Consider the following 17,867-nt stretch of genomic DNA (forward strand, 5'->3'; position numbering starts at 1 on the left):
TACTGGCTGTCCGGCGGGTGAACGGCAGCTCGTTGCGGCGCTGAATCGCGGAGACGATTGGTCGGGGTCGGATACGATCGATGCAAATGGGGTAAAACCGGTGCAGAGGGGGTGCGCCGCGTACAGCGCCGTTCGCCGCGCTGGCGCCGATCGCATCGACAGCGCTGGACGGACGCAAACGCGGAGGAGCGCGGGGGGCGATCGATAGGGACGCGTTGATGGACGTGGCGCCATAGGTGAATAGAACGGGATTAAACGAGCCCCTATAGGGAACCCCTATAGTGCCCCGTAGCCTCCCCATAGTGACCTCGTATGGGCCCCATAGGGACCCCCTCTAGTGCCCCACAGGCACCTTGTATGGGCCCCATAAGGACCCCCTATAGTGCCCCATAGGCACCTCGTATGGGCCCCATAGGGACCTCCTATAGTGCCCCATAGCCTCCCTATAGTGACCTCGTATGGGCCCCATAGGGACCCCCTATAGTGCCCCATAGTGACCTCGTATGGGCCCCATAAGGACCCCCTATAGTGCCCCATAGTGACCTCATATGGGCCCCATAGGGACCTCCTATAGTGCCCCATAGCCTCCCCATAGTGACCTCATATGGGCCCCATAGGGACCCCCTATAGTGCCCCATAGTGACCTCGTATGGGCCCCATAAGGACCCCCTATAGTGCCCCATAGTGACCTCATATGGGCCCCATAGGGACCCCCTATAGTGCCCCGTAGCCGCCCCATAGGCAACTCCTATAGTGCCCCATAGTGACCTCGTATGTGCCCCATAGGGACCCCCTCTAGTGCCCCATAGGCACCTTGTATGGGCTCCATAAGGACCCCCTATAGTGCCCCATAGCCACCTCGTATGGGCCCCATAGGGACCTCCTATAGTGCCCCATAGCCTCCCCATAGTGACCTCGTATGGGCCCCATAAGGACCCCCTATAGTGCCCCGTAGCCGCCCCATAGGCAACTCCTATAGTGCCCCATAGTGACCTCGTATGGGCCCCATAGGGACCCCCTATAGTGCCCTATAGCCGCCCCATAGGCAACTCCTATAGTGCCCCATTAGTGACCTCGTATGGGCCCCATAGGGACCTCCTATAGTGCCCCATAGGCACCTCGTATGGGCCCCATAAGGACCCCCTATAGTGCCCCATAGCCACCTTGTGTGGGCCCCATAGGGACCTCCTATAGTGCCCCGTAGCCACCCCATAGTGACCTCATATGGGCCCCATAGGGACCCCCTATAGTGCCCCATAGCCGCCCCATAGGCAACTCCTATAGTGCCCCATAGTGACCTCATATGGGCCCCATAGGGACCCCCTATAGTGCCCTATAGCCACCTCCTATGGGCCCATAGGGATCCCTTGTAGCGCCCCATAACAATCTCCTACAAAGCCCTGTAGCTGCCTCATATGGGCTCCACAATGAATCTATGCAGTGTCCCATAGCTGCTTCGTATGGGGTCCATAAGCACCTGCTATAGTGCCCCATAGCAGCCTCATAACCCCTTCCTATAGAGCCCCATATAGTCCTCATATCGCACTCCCATAGAGCCCCATAAGTGTCGCATATAGTCCCTATAATCTTCTCCTATAGAAGGCTGTAGCTGCCCCATATGGTCCCCATAACTGCCTCCTATAGTGGTCCATAAGCGTCTCCTATAGAGCCCCATAGCTGCCCCATATGTTCCCCATAACTCCCTCCTATACCGCCCTATAGCTCCCCCGTCCCTGTAGCCGGGCGGGAGCCGGCCCCGGATAGCCCCGCCCCCGGCCCCGCCCCCCGCCGCCTGGCCCCGCCCCTCCCTCGCGGCGCGGCCCCGCCCCCCCGTGCGCGCTGAGGTCACGCGCCGGCGGCGCTGTCAGCGCTGGCCCCCGGCGGGGCGGGAAGATGGCGGCCGGCGGCGGGGGCGGAGGCGGAGGAGGCGGCGGCCTCCCGTTGCCGGCAGGTGGGGCCGGGGGGCCGTGGGGCGGGGGTGTGGGGTGTCATGGGGGCGGGTGTGGGGCGGGGATGTGGGGTGCCGGGGGTGGGGGTGTGGGGCGGGGATGTGGGGTGCCATGGGGCGGGGGCTTGGGGGTGTGGGGCGGGGATGTGGGGTGCCATGGGGCAGGGGGCTTAGGGGTTTGGGGCGGGGATGTGGGGTTCTGTAGGGTGGGGATGTGGGGTGTCATGGGTGCGGGTGTCGGGCAGGGATGTGGGGTGTCATGGGGTGCCATGGGGTCGGGATGTGGGGGGATGTGGGGTGTCAGGGGGCAGGGGTCTTGGGGATGTGGGGTGCCATGGGACGGGGGTTTGGGGTGCCATGGGGTATGGGTGTGGGGTGTCATGGGGCAGGGGGCTTGGGAGTGTGGGGTGGGGATGTAGGGTGCTGTGGGGCGGGGATGTGGGGTGCCATGGGGTGGGGGTGTGGGGGGTCATGGGGTGGATGTCTTGGGGATGTGGGGTGGAGATGTGGGGTGCCATGGGGCGGGGGTTTGGGGGTGTGGGGCGGGGATGTGGGGTGTCATGGGGCGGGGTCTTGGGGGTGCGGGGTGGGGATGTGGGGTGCTGTGGGGTGCCATGGGACAGGGGTGTGGGGTGCCATGGGGTGGGAATATGGGGTGCCATGGGGTGTGGGTGTGGGGTGTCATGGGGCAGGGGCTTGGGAGTGTGGGGTGGGGATGTGGGGTGCCGTGGGATGGGGGTGTGGGGTGCCATGGGGCGGGAATATGGGGTTCTGTAGGGTGGGGATGTGGGGTGTCATGGGTGCGGGCGTGGGGCAGGGATGTGGGGTGTCATGGGGTGCTGTGGGGCAGGGGTGTGGGGTGCCATGGGGTGGGGATGTGGGGGGGATGTGGGGTGTCATGGGGCGGGGGTCTTGGGGATGTGGGGTGCCGTGGGGTGCCATGGGGTGGGGGTCTTGGGGGTGTGGTGAAGGAATGTGGGGTGCCATAGGGTGTGGGTGTGGGGGGGTGTGGGGTGCCAAGGGGTGGGGATGTGGGGTGCCATAGGGCAAGGTTGTGGGGTGTCACGTGGTGGGAGTCTTGGGGTTGTGGGGCGAGGATGTGGGGTGCCATGGGCGGGGCTGTGGGGTGCCGCGGGGCAGGGATCTTTGGGGTGTGGGGCGGGGCCGTGGGGTGCCACGGGCTGTGGGGCAGGGCGCCGAGGGCGGCGGTGGTGGGTGCCGGCAGTCGCCAGGCCCCAGCCACAAGGGACGTCCCCGCGGCGTCCCCACGGCGTCCCCCCGCCCCGTCACCCGCTCGGGGACATGGGGCGGGTGGGGGGTGACCCCGGTGCCGCCCCCCGCCCCCCCAGGTGCGACCCCTTCCTCCGCGCCCCGAGGGGAGCTGTGAGGGCCCCGCGCCGCCCCCCAAGATGAGCAGTAAGGAACCCACCGAGGTCTCTGGTAAGGGGTGGGGGGGACGCGAGGGGGACACGGCGGGAGGGGACACGGGGGGACACGCTCACCCCTGCCCTGCAGAGAGGAGCCCCCTGAAGGTTTTCCTGCCCCGGAAGCTGGTGGAGTGTCTGCCCAAATGCCCCGTCCTGCCCAAGGAGCAGCTGCGCTGGAACACCAACGAGGTGGCGGGGGCACGGGGGACGCAGGGACGCGGGGGATGCTTGGGGACGCGGGGGACACTTGGGGACGCGGGGGGATTGGGGGGAATGGGGACGGGGGACACGGGGATGGGGCGGGGGAACAGGGGTGGGGTGGTGGGGGAGAGGGCGCTGGGGACACGGGGGACATGGGGACAGTGGGGGACATGGGGACAGTGGGGGACACGGGGATGATGGGGACAGTGGGGGAGTGGGACATCAGGGACATGGGGGGCAGGGTATTGGGGACGGGGGGACGGAGGGGACATGGGGACAAGAGTGGGGGGACATGGGGGGGACATGGGGACAGTGGAGGGACGGGGTATTGGGGACACGGGGACAAGGCAGTGGGGACACGGGGACACGGGGACAGGGGACAGCAGGGGAACGGGTCATCGGGGACACTGGGGACAGGGTGAGGGGACAGTGGGGACAATGGGACATTAGAGGACGGGGGACAGCGGGGTCGGGGATGATGAGGAACAGCGTGACAACGGGGGGGACAACAACGCGATAGCGAGGGTGACACGGGGGTGACAGGGTGACACGGGGGGTGACAGGGTGACACAGGGGTGACAGGGTGACACGGGGTGACACAGGGGGGCCACCTCAGCCCTTCCCCCTAGGAAATCGCCTCCTATCTCATCACCTTCGAGAAACACGACGAGTGGCTCTCCTGCTCCCCCAAGACCAGGTGGGGCGGCCGTGGGGCAGCCGTGGGTCGCCGTGGGGCAGCCGTGGGTCGCCGTGGGGGGGTGCCAGGACGTGGGGTGCCCCCCCCCTCACCCCCGTTTCCAGGCCGCAGAACGGCTCCGTCATCCTCTACAACCGGAAGAAGGTGAAGTACCGCAAGGACGGCTACTGCTGGAAGAAGCGCAAGGACGGCAAGACCACCCGCGAGGACCACATGAAGCTGAAGGTGCAGGGGGTGGAGGTAGGAGGCGGGGGGGCCCCCCAAAAACCCCCAACCCCCCCCCCAAAAAAAACCCCAAATCATCCAAGCCCCCCCAAAACCTCCCCCCCCCCCCCAGCCCCGGCACAGCTAGGAGGAGTGGGGAGGGGGCGAGCCCTGAGTGGGGACTGGGGGGGGGGGGATCCCCAAAGAGGGGGTTTGGGGGTGCTGGGGACCCCTAAAAGGGGATCCAGTGGTGCTGGGGACCCCCAAGGGGGGAGTCTGGAGGTGCTGGGGACCCCCAAGTGGGGGGTTTGGGGTGTCAGGACCCCCAAAAGGGGATCTAGGGGTGCTGGGGACCCCCAAGGGGGGGGGGTGGGGGTGCTGGGGACCCCCAGAGGGTGGTATGGGGGTGTCAGGACCCCCAAAAGGAGATCTAGGGGTGCTGGGGACCCCCAAGGGGGGTTGGGGGTGCTGGGGACCCCCAAGTGGGGGTTTGGGGTGTCAGGACCCCCAAAAGGGGATCTAGGGGTGCTGGGGACCCCAAGGGGGGTTGGGGGTGCTGGGGACCCCCAGAGGGTGGTTTGGGGTGTCAGGACCCCAAAAGGAGATCTAGGGGTGCTGGGGACCCCCAAGGGGGGGTGCTGGGGACCCCTGTCTGGTTCCATGGGGGTGCTGGGGACCCCAAGAGGTGATTTGGGGTGTCAGCCCCCCCCAGCCAGGCAGACGAGGGTGTGAGCCCCCCCCCCATCAGCAGCTTGTGGGTGTCAGCACCCCGGCGGGTGCTTTGGGGGGTGAGGACCCCCAAAGGAAGGTTTGGGGGTGTCGGGGGGGTGTGGGGGCCCCCCAGCCCGCCTGTCCCCCAGTGCCTCTACGGCTGCTACGTCCACTCCTCCATGGTCCCCACCTTCCACCGCCGCTGGTACTGGCTGCTGCAGGTAACGGGGCGGGGGGCACCCAGAGACCCCCAAAACTACACCGGGGGGAGGGGTCCCCACACCCCCCTTAGCCCCCCAAATCCACAGACTCCCCCCACCCCCTTCATTTCCCCACAGAACCCCGACATCGTCTTGGTTCACTACCTGAACGTCCCGGCCATGGAGGAGTGCGGGCGGCCCTGCGGCCCCCCGCTTTGCGCCGGCGGCCCCCCGCTTTGCGCCGCCGCCGCCGACCCCCGCGAGTGGCTCAAGTGGTCGCAGGAGGAGCTCGTCGCCCAGCTCCGCCCCATGTGTGAGTTTTATTTTGGGGGGGGCACCCCCCAAACCCCCCCTCTTTTCTCCCTGAATTTCTCCCCCCACCCCCCTTTTCTCCTGAATTTGCCCCCCTTTCTCCCTGAATTTGCCCCCTTTTCTCACTGAATTTCTCCCCCCTTTCTCCCTGAATTTGCCCCCCCTTTTCTCACTGAATTTTCCCCCCTTTCTCACTGAATTTCTCCCCCCCTTTTCTCCCTGAATTTGCCCCCCCACCCCCTTTTCTCCCTGAATTTCTCCCCCCTTTTCTCCCTGAATTTCTCCCCCCTTTTCTCACTGAATTTGCCCCCCCTTTTCTCTCACTGAATTCCCCCCCTTTCTCACTGAATTTGCCCCCCTTTTCTCACTGAATTTCTCCCCCCTTTTCTCCCTGAATTTGCCCCCCTTTTCTCACTGAATTCCCCCCTTTCTCCCTGAATTTGCCCCCCCTGGAATTTCTCCCCCCCTTTTCTCCCTGAATTTGCCCCCCTTTCTCACTGAATTTCTCCCCCCCTTTTCTCCCTGAATTTGCCCCCCTTTTCTCACTGAATTCCCCCCGCCGCAGTTCACGGGGTGAAGTGGGGCTGCGGTAACGGGGGGCCCCGGCCGGGCTCTCGCTGGAGCAGCTGGTGCAGCACGTCCTGGAGAGCCACCAAGCGCGGCCGCCCCCGCACCCACGCCTGCCTCTGCGCCGGGGGCTGGGTGAGACGGGGACCCCCGAGCCCCCTGGGACACCCCTGGGGCCCCCAAACCCCTGGGACACCCCTGGCACCCCCAAAACCCCCTGGGACCCCCAACCCTCTGGGACCCCCCTGGGACACCCCTGGGACCCCCAACCCCCTGGGACCCCCCAACCCTCTGGGACCCCCTGGGACACCCCGGGACCCCCCAAGCCTCCTGGGACCCCGTGAACCCCCCTGGGACCCACCAAGCCTCCCTGGGACCCCTTCAGGACCCCCCGAACCCCTGGGACCCCCGAACCCCCTGGGACCCCGTGAACCACGCTGAGACCCCCCGGGACCACCCCAGCCCCCTTGGGGACCCCACGAACCCCCTGGGACCCCTTCAGAACCCGGGAATCCCCGCAGGACCCCCCAGACTCCCCTTGGGACCCCCAAACCTGCCCAGGACCCCCGGGACCCCTCAGAACCCCCGGGACCCCCTGACCCCCCGGCACCCCCAAACCCCTTGGGAACCCCGAATGCCCCTGCCGCCCCCAGCAGCCCCAGGGGACCCCAACCTCCCTCTTGGGGACCAGCAGCCCCAAACCCCCTGGGACCCCCAAACCCCCTGGGACCCCTCTGGCACCCCAAACCCCCTGGGACCCCTGAATGCCCCCTGCCCCCCAGGGGACCCCCCCACCCCCGGGGTCCCCCAAATTCCCCTAACGCTCCCCCCCCCCCCAGGCACCCCAGGCCACAAGTGCGGCAGCACCAAACACCGCATCATCTCCCCCAAAGTGGAGCGGGGGCGGGCGGGGCGGCGGCCGAGCCCCCAAAGCCGCCCCTCCTCCCCCGACACCACCCAACCCTCCCCGGGCCTGGGGGGCCCCCGAAGGACCCCCCATTTCCCCCAGGCCTCCCCCTTTTGGTAGTGGCCAATTTAGGGGGGGCGGCCCCGGGGGGACCCGAAAATCCCTTGGGTCTGACCCCCAGCCAGCACCTGGTGACCCCCGAAGGCTCCTGCCCCACGGCGCTGCCCCACGGCGCCTCCGTGGGCCTGCCCCACACCGCGCCCCCCCCCGCCTTCGACCCCGATTGCTTCCTCAACAGCCCCCGCCGGGGCCAAACCTACGGCTGCGAGGCCGAAGCCCCCCCCGGCGCCCCCCGGCCCCCAAAATTAGGGGGTGACGACGACGACGAGGAGGAGGAGGAAGGCGGGGGGCGCCGGCGGCGGCGACACCCCCAGCCCCCCGCAGAGCTCGTCGCCGCCGGCACCCAGCCCCCTTCGCCCTCCCCTTCGCCGAGCTGCTGGCGGGCGACGGCGGGTCCCCCCCACCCCACGCGAGCCCCCCACCCCACGCACCCCCTTCCCCTCCCGCCCCCGCCCGAGCCGCCCGCGGCCATCACCGATTTCTCCCCGGAGTGGTCCTACCCCGAGGTGAGCGCCCGCTTCGGGGAAGGGGGGACGAGGGGGGACACGCGTGGGGGGACCCACGGTGACACCCACACCCCCTCCCCTTTATTTCCCCCCCACGCAGGGTGGGGTGAAGGTGCTGATCACGGGGCCGTGGGGTGCCGGCGCCTACAGCTGCCTCTTCGACCGGGTGTCGGTGCCGGCCGCCCTGGTCCAGCCGGGCGTCCTGCGCTGCTACTGTCCCCGTGAGTGTCCCCAATGTCCCCAAGGGGGCGGGGGGGGGGGGGGGGGGGGACAACCCACTCGTGACCCCCCCCCCACGGTGGCTGACACCCCCCTCCAGCGCACGAGGCGGGCGTGGCCGCCCTGCGGGTGGCCTGTCCCCCCCGGCTCCTCTCGGCCGCTGTCCCCTTCGAGTACCGGGCGCGGGGGACGACGACGGGGACCCCCGGATCCCAGCTGGACTGGCTGTCCCTTGCCGGGGAGGGGGGACCCCCCCGTGTCACCCCCGCCCGGGGGGGGGGGGGGACACCCGCACCCCTGGGTCACCTGTGGGCGGGGGGGCACCCCAAAATTGTCCCCACCCTTGTGGGCGGTGACACCTGGGTCCCCTGGGGGGAGGGGCACCCCAAAATTGTCCCCACCCTTGGGTGAGGTGACACCCAGACCCCTGGGGGGGGGGCCCAAATTGTCCCCACCCTTGGGTGAGGTGACACCCAGACCCCTGGGGGGCCCCAAATTGTCCCCACCCTTGGGTGAGGTGGCACCCAGACCCCTGGGGGGGGGCCCCAAATTGTCCCCACCCTTGGGTGAGGTGACACCCAGACCCCTGGGGGGGGGGCCCCAAATTGTCCCCACCCTTGGGTGAGGTGACAGCTGGACGTCTGGGTGCCCTGGGGGGGCGGGGGGGGCACCCCGAAATTGTCCCCGCCCTCACATGGGGTGACACCCGCACCCCTGGGTCCCCTGGGGGGGGGGCGCCCCCAACTTGTCCCCACCCTCGTGGGGGGTGACACCATTCGGATGGGGGGGGCCTCTCCCGGACGCGGGTCCCCCCCCAGAGGCGCAGTTCCGCCTGTCCATCCTGGAGCGGCTGGAGCAGCTGGAGACTCGCCTGGGGGCCCCGCCCCCCGCGCCCCTCCCCCCGCGGGGCCCCCCGGCACCGGCACCGCCCCCGACCCCGCCCCGGAGCAGGTGAGGCCCCGCCCCACCCCCATGCCTGCGTGTGTCCCCCCTCCTCCAGGGTGTCCCCACTGTCCCCCATTGTCCCCTGGTGTCCCCCAGTGTCCCCGCTCTCCGTGGTGTCCCCCAATGTCCCCTCTGTCCCCCCACTGTCCCCCACTGTCCCCTGATGTCCCCACTGTCCCCGGTGTCCCCTGGTGTCCCCTGGTGTCCCCCGGTGTCCCCACTGTCCCCTGATGTCCCTGGTGTCCCCTGGTGTCCCTGATGTCCCCGCTGTCCCCTGATGTCCCCGGTGTCCCCACTGTCCCCTGATGCCCCGGTGTCCCTGATGTCCCCACTGTCCCCCCATGTCCCCTGGTGTCCCCCAGTGTCCCTGCTCTCCGTGGTGTCCCCCACTGTCCCCCCACTGTCCCCCCACTGTCCCCCACTGTCCCCGGTGTCCCCACTGTCCCTGATGTCCCCCGGTGTCCCCTGATGTCCCCCGGTGTCCCCTGATGCCCCTGGTGTCCCCCGGTGTCCCCACTGTCCCCTGATGTCCCCGGTGTCCCCACTGTCCCCCACTGTCCCCTGATGTCCCCCACTGTCCCCCATGTCCCCTGGTGTCCCCTGGTGTCCCCACTGTCCCCTGGTGTCCCTGATGTCCCCCACTGTCCACCGATGTCCCCCCATGTCCCCCAGCTTCCCCACTGTCCCCCAATGTCCCCAGTGTCCCCGAGGTTCCCACTGTCCCTGATGTCTTCTGATGTCCCCGATGTCCCCCAGTGTCCCCTGGTGTCCCCACTGTCCCCCGATGTCCCTGATGTTCCCCGTGTTCCCTGGCGTCCCCACTGTCCCCTCGTGTCCCCGACGTCCCTTGAAATCCCCTGACATCCCTGGTGTCCCGTGACGTCCCCACTGCCCCTTGATGTCCTGCATGTCCCCCAGCATCCCCTGATGTCCCCTATGTCCCTTGGTGTCCCCGATGTCCCCAGTGTCCCTTGGTGTCCCCTGACATCCCCAGTGTCCCCCACTGTCACCTGGCATCCCTCATGTCCCTTGAAATGCTCTGGTGTCCCCTGATGTCCCCACTGTCCCCTGAAATCTCCTGGTGTCCCCTGACATCCCCCACATCCCCTGATGTCCCCGATGTCCCCCACGTCCCCTGGTGTCCCTTGATGCCCCCAGTGCCCCTGCCACCCCCTGTGCCCCCCGGTGTCCCCTGACGTCCCCACGGGGACAGGGGCCGGGGTCCTCCTTCGAGGCCCGGGTGGTGGCCGTCTGCGAGGCCATGATGGCACGGCCGGGCTGGCCGGGGACGGCGTCGGGGACGGCGTCGGGGACGGCGCTGGCCCACGGGGCCACCTTCCGCGGGATGACGCTGCTGCACCTGGCGGCCGCCCAGGGCTACGCCGGCCTGGTGGAGGCCCTGCAGCGCTGGCGGTGAGCCTCGGGGACACTTGGGGACACTTGGGGACAGGGATTGGATGGGGACAGGGTGGAGGCCCTGTGGCGCTGGCGGTGAGCCTTGGGGACACTTGGGGACAGGGATGGGGACACCTTGGGGACAGGGATTGGATGGGGACAAGGATGGGGACAGGGTGGAGGCCCTGCGGCGCTGGCGGTGAGTCTTGGGGACACCTTGGGGACAGGGATGGGGACACTTGGGGACATGTTGGGGACAGGGATGGGGACACTTGGGGGCGCCTTGGGGCTGCGTTAAGGGCACCTTGAGGACAGAGGTGGGGACGTGTTGGGGACAGGGATGGGGACAGGGACAGGGATGAGATGGGGACAGGATGGGACAGGGATGGGGACCCCCTGGGGACCTGTCCCCGAGGGGAGGTGACACCCCCAGGCCGTGTCCCCGAGGGGAGGTGACCCCCAGGGGGAGGTGACACCCCCAGGCCGTGTCCCCTCCTGTCCCCGCAGGGCGCTGGCGGCCGACAGCCTGGAGCTGGAGCAGGAGGTCGACCCCCTCAACGTGGACCATTTCTCCTGCACCCCCCTGGTGAGGGGACAAGGGGACGGGGTGGGGACACGCTGGGGACAGCGGGGACGTGGTGGGGACAGCGGGGACGTGGTGGGGACAGCGGGGACACGGTGGGGATGGAGGCAACAGCAGGGAGAGGACGTGATCAAGGGGACGGGGTGCAACGTGGTGGCACGGGCAGGGCTGAGGGTAGCGGGGTGGCATCCTGGGGACAAGGGGACCTTTGGGGACAAGGGGTCAGGGTGGGGACAACGGGGACACGGTGGGGACGTGGCAGGGACATGGCGGGGATGGGGACGCAGTGGGACCAAGGGGGTGGGTGCGAGGTGGTGGCACGGGCAGGGCCGAGGGTACCGGGGGCGGCATCTCGGGGACATAGGGGACCCTTGGGGACGAGGGGACCTTGGTGACCGGGTGCCACCGCGTCCCCAGATGTGGGCGTGCGCCCTGGGTCACCGGGAGGCGGCGGAGCGGCTGTGCCGCTGGGACCGGCGGGCGCTGGCCGTCCCCGACACCCTGGGGCGGCTGCCGCTGGCCCTGGCCCGCGCCCGCGGCCACCTGGCCCTTGTCACCCGCCTGGAGGAGCTGCAGCCACAGCTGTCACCCGCGTCCCCGCGCTGTCACCTCCCCGGCCTGCGCGTCCCCTCCCCGCTCTCCGCCAGCCCTGACACAGGTATGGCACCGGCACCGTGTCCCCTCCCTGCTCCCAGTCAGTGCCACCCTGGTGTGGTCATTGTCACCGTGTCCCCTCCCTGCTCCTGGTCACCGTCACTTGTCCCCTCCCTGCTCCCAGTCAGTGCCACCCTGGTGTGGTCATTGTCACCGTGTCCCCTCCCTGCTCCTGGTCACCGGCACCGTGTCCCCTCCCCGCTCCCAGTCAGTGCCACCCTGGTGTGGTCATTGTCACCGTGTCCCCTCCCTGCTCCTGGTCACCGGCACCGTGTCCCCTCCCTGCTCCCAGTCAGTGCCACCCTGGTGTGGTCATTGTCACCGTGTCCCCTCCTTGCTCCTGGTCACCGTCACCGTGTCCCCTCCCTGCTCCCAGTCAGTGCCACCCCGGTGTGGTCACTGTCACTGTGTCCCCTCCCTGTTCTTGGTCACCCTGACACCCATACGGCCACCGCCACCGTGTCCCCACGTCCCCCCAGCTCCTCCCTGCATCCCCCCAGGGCGTCACTGGTCCCCTCCAGCCTGTCCCCAAGTCCTGTCCCCCCATGTCCCTTGTCCCCTCCCCAGCCTCTTTGCGCTCCCCTTCCCCCCCACTTCCCCAGCTGTCCCCAAGTCCCCCCCATGTCCCTTGTCCCCCCAGCCTCTTTCTGTCCCCCTTTCCCCTGTCACATGTCCCCGTGGTGTCCCCAAATCCCCCCTCCGTGTCCCCTTGTCTCCTCCCCAGCCTCTTTGTGCCCCCCCACATGTCCCCACAGTGTCCCCAACTCCCTGTCCCCTCACAACCCTTTATACCCCCTCCTCCCCCCATGTCCCCAGCTGTCCCCAAGTCCCCCCCATGTCCCCTGTCCCCTCCAGCCTCTTTGTGTCCCCCTTTGCCCCCGCCACATGTCCCCAGGTGTCCCCAAGTCCCCCTCCGTGTCCCCTGTCCCCTCACAGCCTCTTTGCACCCACAAGTTGCCCCCCAACATGTCCCCAAGGTGTCCCCTGGCCCCTCCCCAGCCCCCGCACGTCCTCACCCCCGGGTGTCCCCCCCAGACTAAAGCCACCCCCTGTCCCCCCGTGTCCCCCCGTGTCCCCGCAGGGCTGAGCACGGCCAGCAGCCTCTCCTCCCCTCGGGGCTCTCGGAGGGACCCGCCCCCGGCCCCCCGAGGACGAGAGTTGGGGGCTGCCCCCCAGCCCCCCCGACGCCGACGACGCCCTGCAGGTAACGGGGGACCCCGCCTGGGTTGGGGACCCCCCCAAGGTGGGGACCCCTGGGTTGGGGACACACATGGGGGGGACCTTGGTTGGGGACCCCCTTCAGGATTGGGGACCCCGTGGTTGGGGACACACATGGGGGGGACCCTGGTTGGGGACCCCCTTCAGGATTGGGGACCCCCCCAGAGTTGGGGACCCCTGGGTTGGGGACACACATGGGGGGGACCCTGGTTGGGGACCCCCTTCAGGATTGGGGACCCCCCCAGAGTTGGGGACCCCTGGGTTGGGGACACACATGGGGGGGGACCCTGGTTGAGGACCCCCTCCAGGATTGGGGACCCCCTCCAGGGTTGGGGACACACATGGGGGGGACCCTGGTGGCCGGGCTTGGGGACCCCCTACAGTTGGGAACCCCCAGGATTGAGGACCCCCATGGCGGGGGGGGACACCCCAGCATCTGGGGACCCCCAGGGTTGGGGACGCACATGGGGGAGGACCCTGGTTGGGGACCCCCTAAAGGTGGGGACCCCCGACGGAGCGGTGTCCCCCCCCGTTGTCCTGGTGTCCCCCCCCAGGCGGAGGTGGTGACGCTGGCCCGGCAGATCATCGAGGCCACCCCCGAGCGCATCAAGCAGGAGGCGCCGGGGGGGCCCCCGGGGACACTGGGGACGGCGGCGGGGACGGCGGCGGGGACGCCGGGGACGCCGGGGCTGAGCGCCGCCATGGCCTGGCTGGCCACGTACCTGGAGAGCGTCGACCGCCCCCCCGCCCCCCCCCACAGGTACCCCCGGGTTGGGGGAGCCCCGTGTGCCCCGGGGGGGGTCCCCACGTCCTGGGGCGGCCCAATGTCCCCGGGGAGGGGGGGACGTGCAGTGTCCTGTGGCGCCCTGATGTCCCCAGGGGAGGGTCCCACGTGTCCTGGGCGCCCCAATATCCCCATGGGGGGGTCCCCACATCCTGGGACAGCCCAATATCCCATTGGGGGGGTCCCCCACATGCAGTGACACCCCAATATCCCCATGGGGGGGTCCCCACATCCTGGGACAGCCCAATATCCCACTGGGGGTCCCCCCATATCCTGGGACAGCCCAATATCCCATTGGGGGGGTCCCCCACATGCAGTGACACCCCAATATCCCCATGGGGGGGTCCCCACATCCTGGGACAGCCCAATATCCCACTGGGGGTCCCCCCACATCCTGGGACAGCCCAATATCCCATTGGGGGGGTCCCCCACATGCAGTGACACCCCAATATCTCACTGGGGGTCCCCCCCATATCCTGGGACACCCCAATGTCCCTGCAGGGGGGTCCCCACAACCTCTGGCACCCCAATATCCCCACGGGGGGTCCCCCATATCCTCAGACACCCCAATATCCCTGTAGGGGGGTCCCCCACTTCCTCCAACCACCCCAATATCCCTATGGGGGGGTCCCCCATATCCTCAGACACCCCAATATCTTGATGGGGGGGTCCCCCACATCCTCAGACACCCCAATATCCCACTGGGGGGGTCCCCCACATCCTCTGTCACCCCGATATTCTTGATGGGGGGGTCCCCATATCCTCTGACACCCCAATATCCCACTGGGGGGGTCCCCATATCCTCTGACACCCCAATATCCCCATGGGGGGGTCCCCCATATCCTCTGATACCCCAATATCTTGATGGGGGGGTCCCCATATCCTCTGATACCCCAATATCCCACTGGGGGGGTCCCCACATCCTCTGACACCCCAATATCCCCCTGGGGGGGGTTGCCAGGCCTCACACCCTGCCCCCCTCCCCAGAGCGGAGCCGCCATCCCGGGGGGCCCCGGGGGTCCCCGAGCGGCCGCCCCCCCCCCCCTCGGCGGCCGCCTGGGCCGAGTTCCTCAACGCCTCGGGGGGGGCGCGGGGCGAAGGCGCCGTCGCCCTCCTCACCCTCTCCGACCAGGAGCAGCACGAGCTCTACGAGGCCGCCCGCCTCGTGCAGGGCGCCTTCCGCAAGTACCGGGTGCGTGTGTCCCCCCGCCCCGCCCAGGGGACCCCCAAAAACACCCCCACCCCCCCGTAGCGGTGCTGACCCCCCCAAATCCTTCTCCCCCCGACAGGGCCGGAGGCTGAAGGAGCAGCAGGAGATGGCGGCCGCCGTCATCCAGCGCTGCTACCGCAAGTATAAGCAGGTAACAGGGTGCGGGGGGACCCCAAAACCCCCGAGGCCCCCCGCCCCTGGGACACCCCCCAGCCCCCCTAACCCCCCTCTCTCTGCCCCACAAGCTTACCTGGATTGCTCTGAAGGTAACGGGGTGCCCGGATAACGGGGTGCCCCGGGGGGTGCTGGGGTGGGGACACCCGGATTTTGGGGTGCCCAGACACCGGGGTGCCCCTCAGGGGGTGTTGGGGTGGGGGCACCCAGATGTTGGGGTGCCTGTGGGGGGCTCAGACACCGCAGTGCCCCGGGGGGTGCTGGGGTGCGGGCACCCAGATTTCGGGGTGCCCAGACACTGGGGTGCCCCTCGGGGTGTTGGGGTGGGGGCACCCAGATGTTGGGGTGCTCAGACACCAGCGTCCATGCTGGGGTGGGGGCACCCAGATTTTGGGGTGCTCAGACACCTGGGTCCCCCCCGGGGGGTGCTGGGGTGGGGACACCCAGATGTTGGGGTGCCTGTGGGGGGGCTCAGACACCGGGGTCCCCCCGGGGGGTGCTGGGGTGGGGACACCCAGATGCTGGGGGGACAGCGGGGTCCCCCTCGGGTCCCTGAGCACCGGGGGTCCCTGCCCAGGGGCGTCACCGTGCGCCCGGGGCCGCGCATCGCGGCCTGGCGAGCGCCGAGGCGGCGTGGCCGGTGTCGCCGGGGTGTGTCACCGGGGGTGTGTCGCTGGGGTGTGTCGCTGGGGTGTGTCGTCGGGGTGTGTCGCCGGGGGTGTCGCCGGGGGTGTCACCGCGGTGTCCCCGTGGCAGTTCGCGCTGTACCAGCGGATGACGCAGGCGGCCATCCTCATCCAGAGCAAGTTCCGCAGCTACGCCGAGCAGAAGCGGTTCCAGCGGCGGCGGCGCGCGGCCGTCCTCATCCAGCAGCGCTACCGCAGCCACCGCGAGCACCAGCGCCTGGCGCAGGGGCCCCCCCGCCCGCCCCCGCCAGCCTCCCGCCACGCCGCCGGTGGGTGCCGCGCGGGGACGGGGGACGCCGGGGCGCTCGGGGACCAGGGGGTGCCAGGGTGCTGGGGACAAGGGACGCTGGGGACAAGGGACACTGGGTGCCAGGGTGCTCGGGAACAAGGGGTGCTGGATGCTGGGGTGCTCAGGGACAAGGGACAGTGGCTGCCAGGGTGCTTGGGGACAAGGGACACTGGGTGCCGGGGTGCTGGGGACAAGGGGTGCTGGGGACAAGGGACACTGGGTGCCAGGGTGCTGGGGACAGGGGTGCTGGGCAGTGGGGTTCTCCAGGATGGGGACAGCAGGCACTGGGGTGCTGGGGACAAGGGACACTGGGTGCCAGGGTGTTTGGGGACAAGGGACACTGGGTGCCAGGGTGCTGGGGACAAGGGGTGCTGGACACTGGGGTGCTCGGGGACAAGGGACAGTGGGTGCCAGGCTCCTCGGGGACAAGGGACACTGGACGCTGGGGTGCTGGGGGCCAAGGGACGCTGGGTGCCAGGGTGCGGGGGACAAGGGACGCTGGGGACAAGGGACACTGGGTGCCAGGGTCCTCGGGGACAAGGGGTGCTGGGGACAAGGGACACTGGGTGCCAGGGTGCTGGGGACAAGGGGTGCTGGACACTGGGGTGCTGGGGACAAGGGACACTGGGTGCCGGGGTGCTGGGGACAAGGGGTGCTGGACACTGGGGTGCTGGGGACAAGGGGCGCTGGGGACAAGGGACACTGGGTGCCGGGGACAGGGGTGCTGGGCAGTGGGGTTCTCCAGGATGGGGACACCAGGCACTGGGGTGCTCGGGGACAAGGGACACTGGGTGCCAGGGTGCTCGGGGACAAGGGACGCTGGGGACAAGGGACAGTGGGTGCCAGGGTGCTTGGGACAAGGGGTGCTGGACACTGGGGCGCTGGGGACAAGGGGCGCTGGGGACAAGGGACACTGGGTGCCAGGGTGCTGCGGGACAAGGGGTGCTGGACACTGGGGTTCTTGGGGACAGGGGACACCAGGCACTGGGATGTTTGGGGACAAGGGACAGTGGGTGCCGGGGTGCTCAGGGACAAGGGGTGCTGGGTGCCGGGGTGCTGGGTGCCGGGGACCCCGGGGTCCTTGGGGACGAGTCCCCGTCCGCGGGGTCCTCACCCTCCCTCCCCTCCCGTCCCCTCCCCCCAGGGGCTCCTTCCTCACCATCCGGCAGGACCAGGCGGCCCGGAAGATCATGCGGTTCCTGCGGCGCTGCCGCCACCGGTGGGGACACGGGGGGGACACGGGGGGGACACAAGTGAGGGGACACAAGTGGAGGGGGATACGAGTGGGGGACATGGGGTAGGGGACGCAGGGAGGACAAGAGTGGGGGGACAGGAGGGGGGACACGGGTGGGGACACAAGAGTGGCCGGACATGGGGGAACACGAGTGGGGGAGACACGAGTGGGGGGACACGGGGGGGCAATGGGCACGTGGTGGGGGACACAGGGCTGGGGGAAGGGGGATGTGGGGCTGGGGGGCACGGGGCGTGGGCAGGGACAAGTGACACTGGGGGGGTCCCCACGGGGCCTGACCCCCCCACTCGTGTCCCCCCACTCGTGTCCCCCAGGATGGAGGAGCTGAAGCAGAGCCAGCAGGTGGACAGTTTACAGCCGCGGGGCCTGGCCTCGTGACCCCCACGGGGACCGGGGCGGCGGGGGCTCCCCACCCCCAGGCTTTGCCTTATCCCACGCCTGGGTCCCCCGGGGGCTCGTGGGGAGGGGGGCAGAGCCACCCCACGCCCCTCCCCCGCACTCCTCTACCCCTCCCCCGCATGCCCCCGCCCCCCCGGCCCCGCGTGGGCTCTTTGTACAAAGTTCCATTAAAAGACGAAGCGGGAATAAAAACACCGCTGCGTGTGCGGGGCTGGGGGAGGCGGACACGCGTGGGGCGGGGGGGGGAGCGGCGCTGCCC

At 69.2% G+C, this 17,867-nt stretch overlaps 1 protein-coding gene across 1 annotated transcript; it reads left to right on the forward strand.

The window, feature by feature from the left end:
• Positions 1–1,874: 1,874 nt before the first annotated feature.
• On the forward strand, positions 1,875–17,653 carry CAMTA2 (calmodulin binding transcription activator 2). Its single transcript, XM_072848604.1, is given in 30 exon segments — positions 1,875–1,951; positions 3,298–3,388; positions 3,464–3,564; positions 4,206–4,273; positions 4,378–4,513; positions 5,338–5,409; positions 5,527–5,701; positions 6,266–6,298; positions 6,301–6,370; positions 6,372–6,400; positions 7,104–7,247; positions 7,250–7,630; positions 7,633–7,738; positions 7,740–7,800; positions 7,901–8,021; positions 8,120–8,275; positions 8,838–8,938; positions 8,941–8,970; positions 10,178–10,377; positions 10,867–10,945; positions 11,360–11,600; positions 12,678–12,796; positions 13,369–13,574; positions 14,586–14,790; positions 14,888–14,959; positions 15,739–15,896; positions 16,239–16,246; positions 16,772–16,792; positions 17,050–17,176; positions 17,524–17,653. Coding segments are annotated over 29 exon segments (3,315 nt in total). The 5' UTR covers positions 1,875–1,951; positions 3,298–3,357; the 3' UTR covers positions 17,588–17,653.
• The last annotated feature ends 214 nt before the right edge of the window (positions 17,654–17,867 follow it).

Source organism: Ciconia boyciana, chromosome 32, assembly GCF_034638445.1.
Source record: "Ciconia boyciana chromosome 32, ASM3463844v1, whole genome shotgun sequence".
NCBI classification, from domain to species: Eukaryota; Metazoa; Chordata; class Aves; order Ciconiiformes; family Ciconiidae; genus Ciconia; species Ciconia boyciana.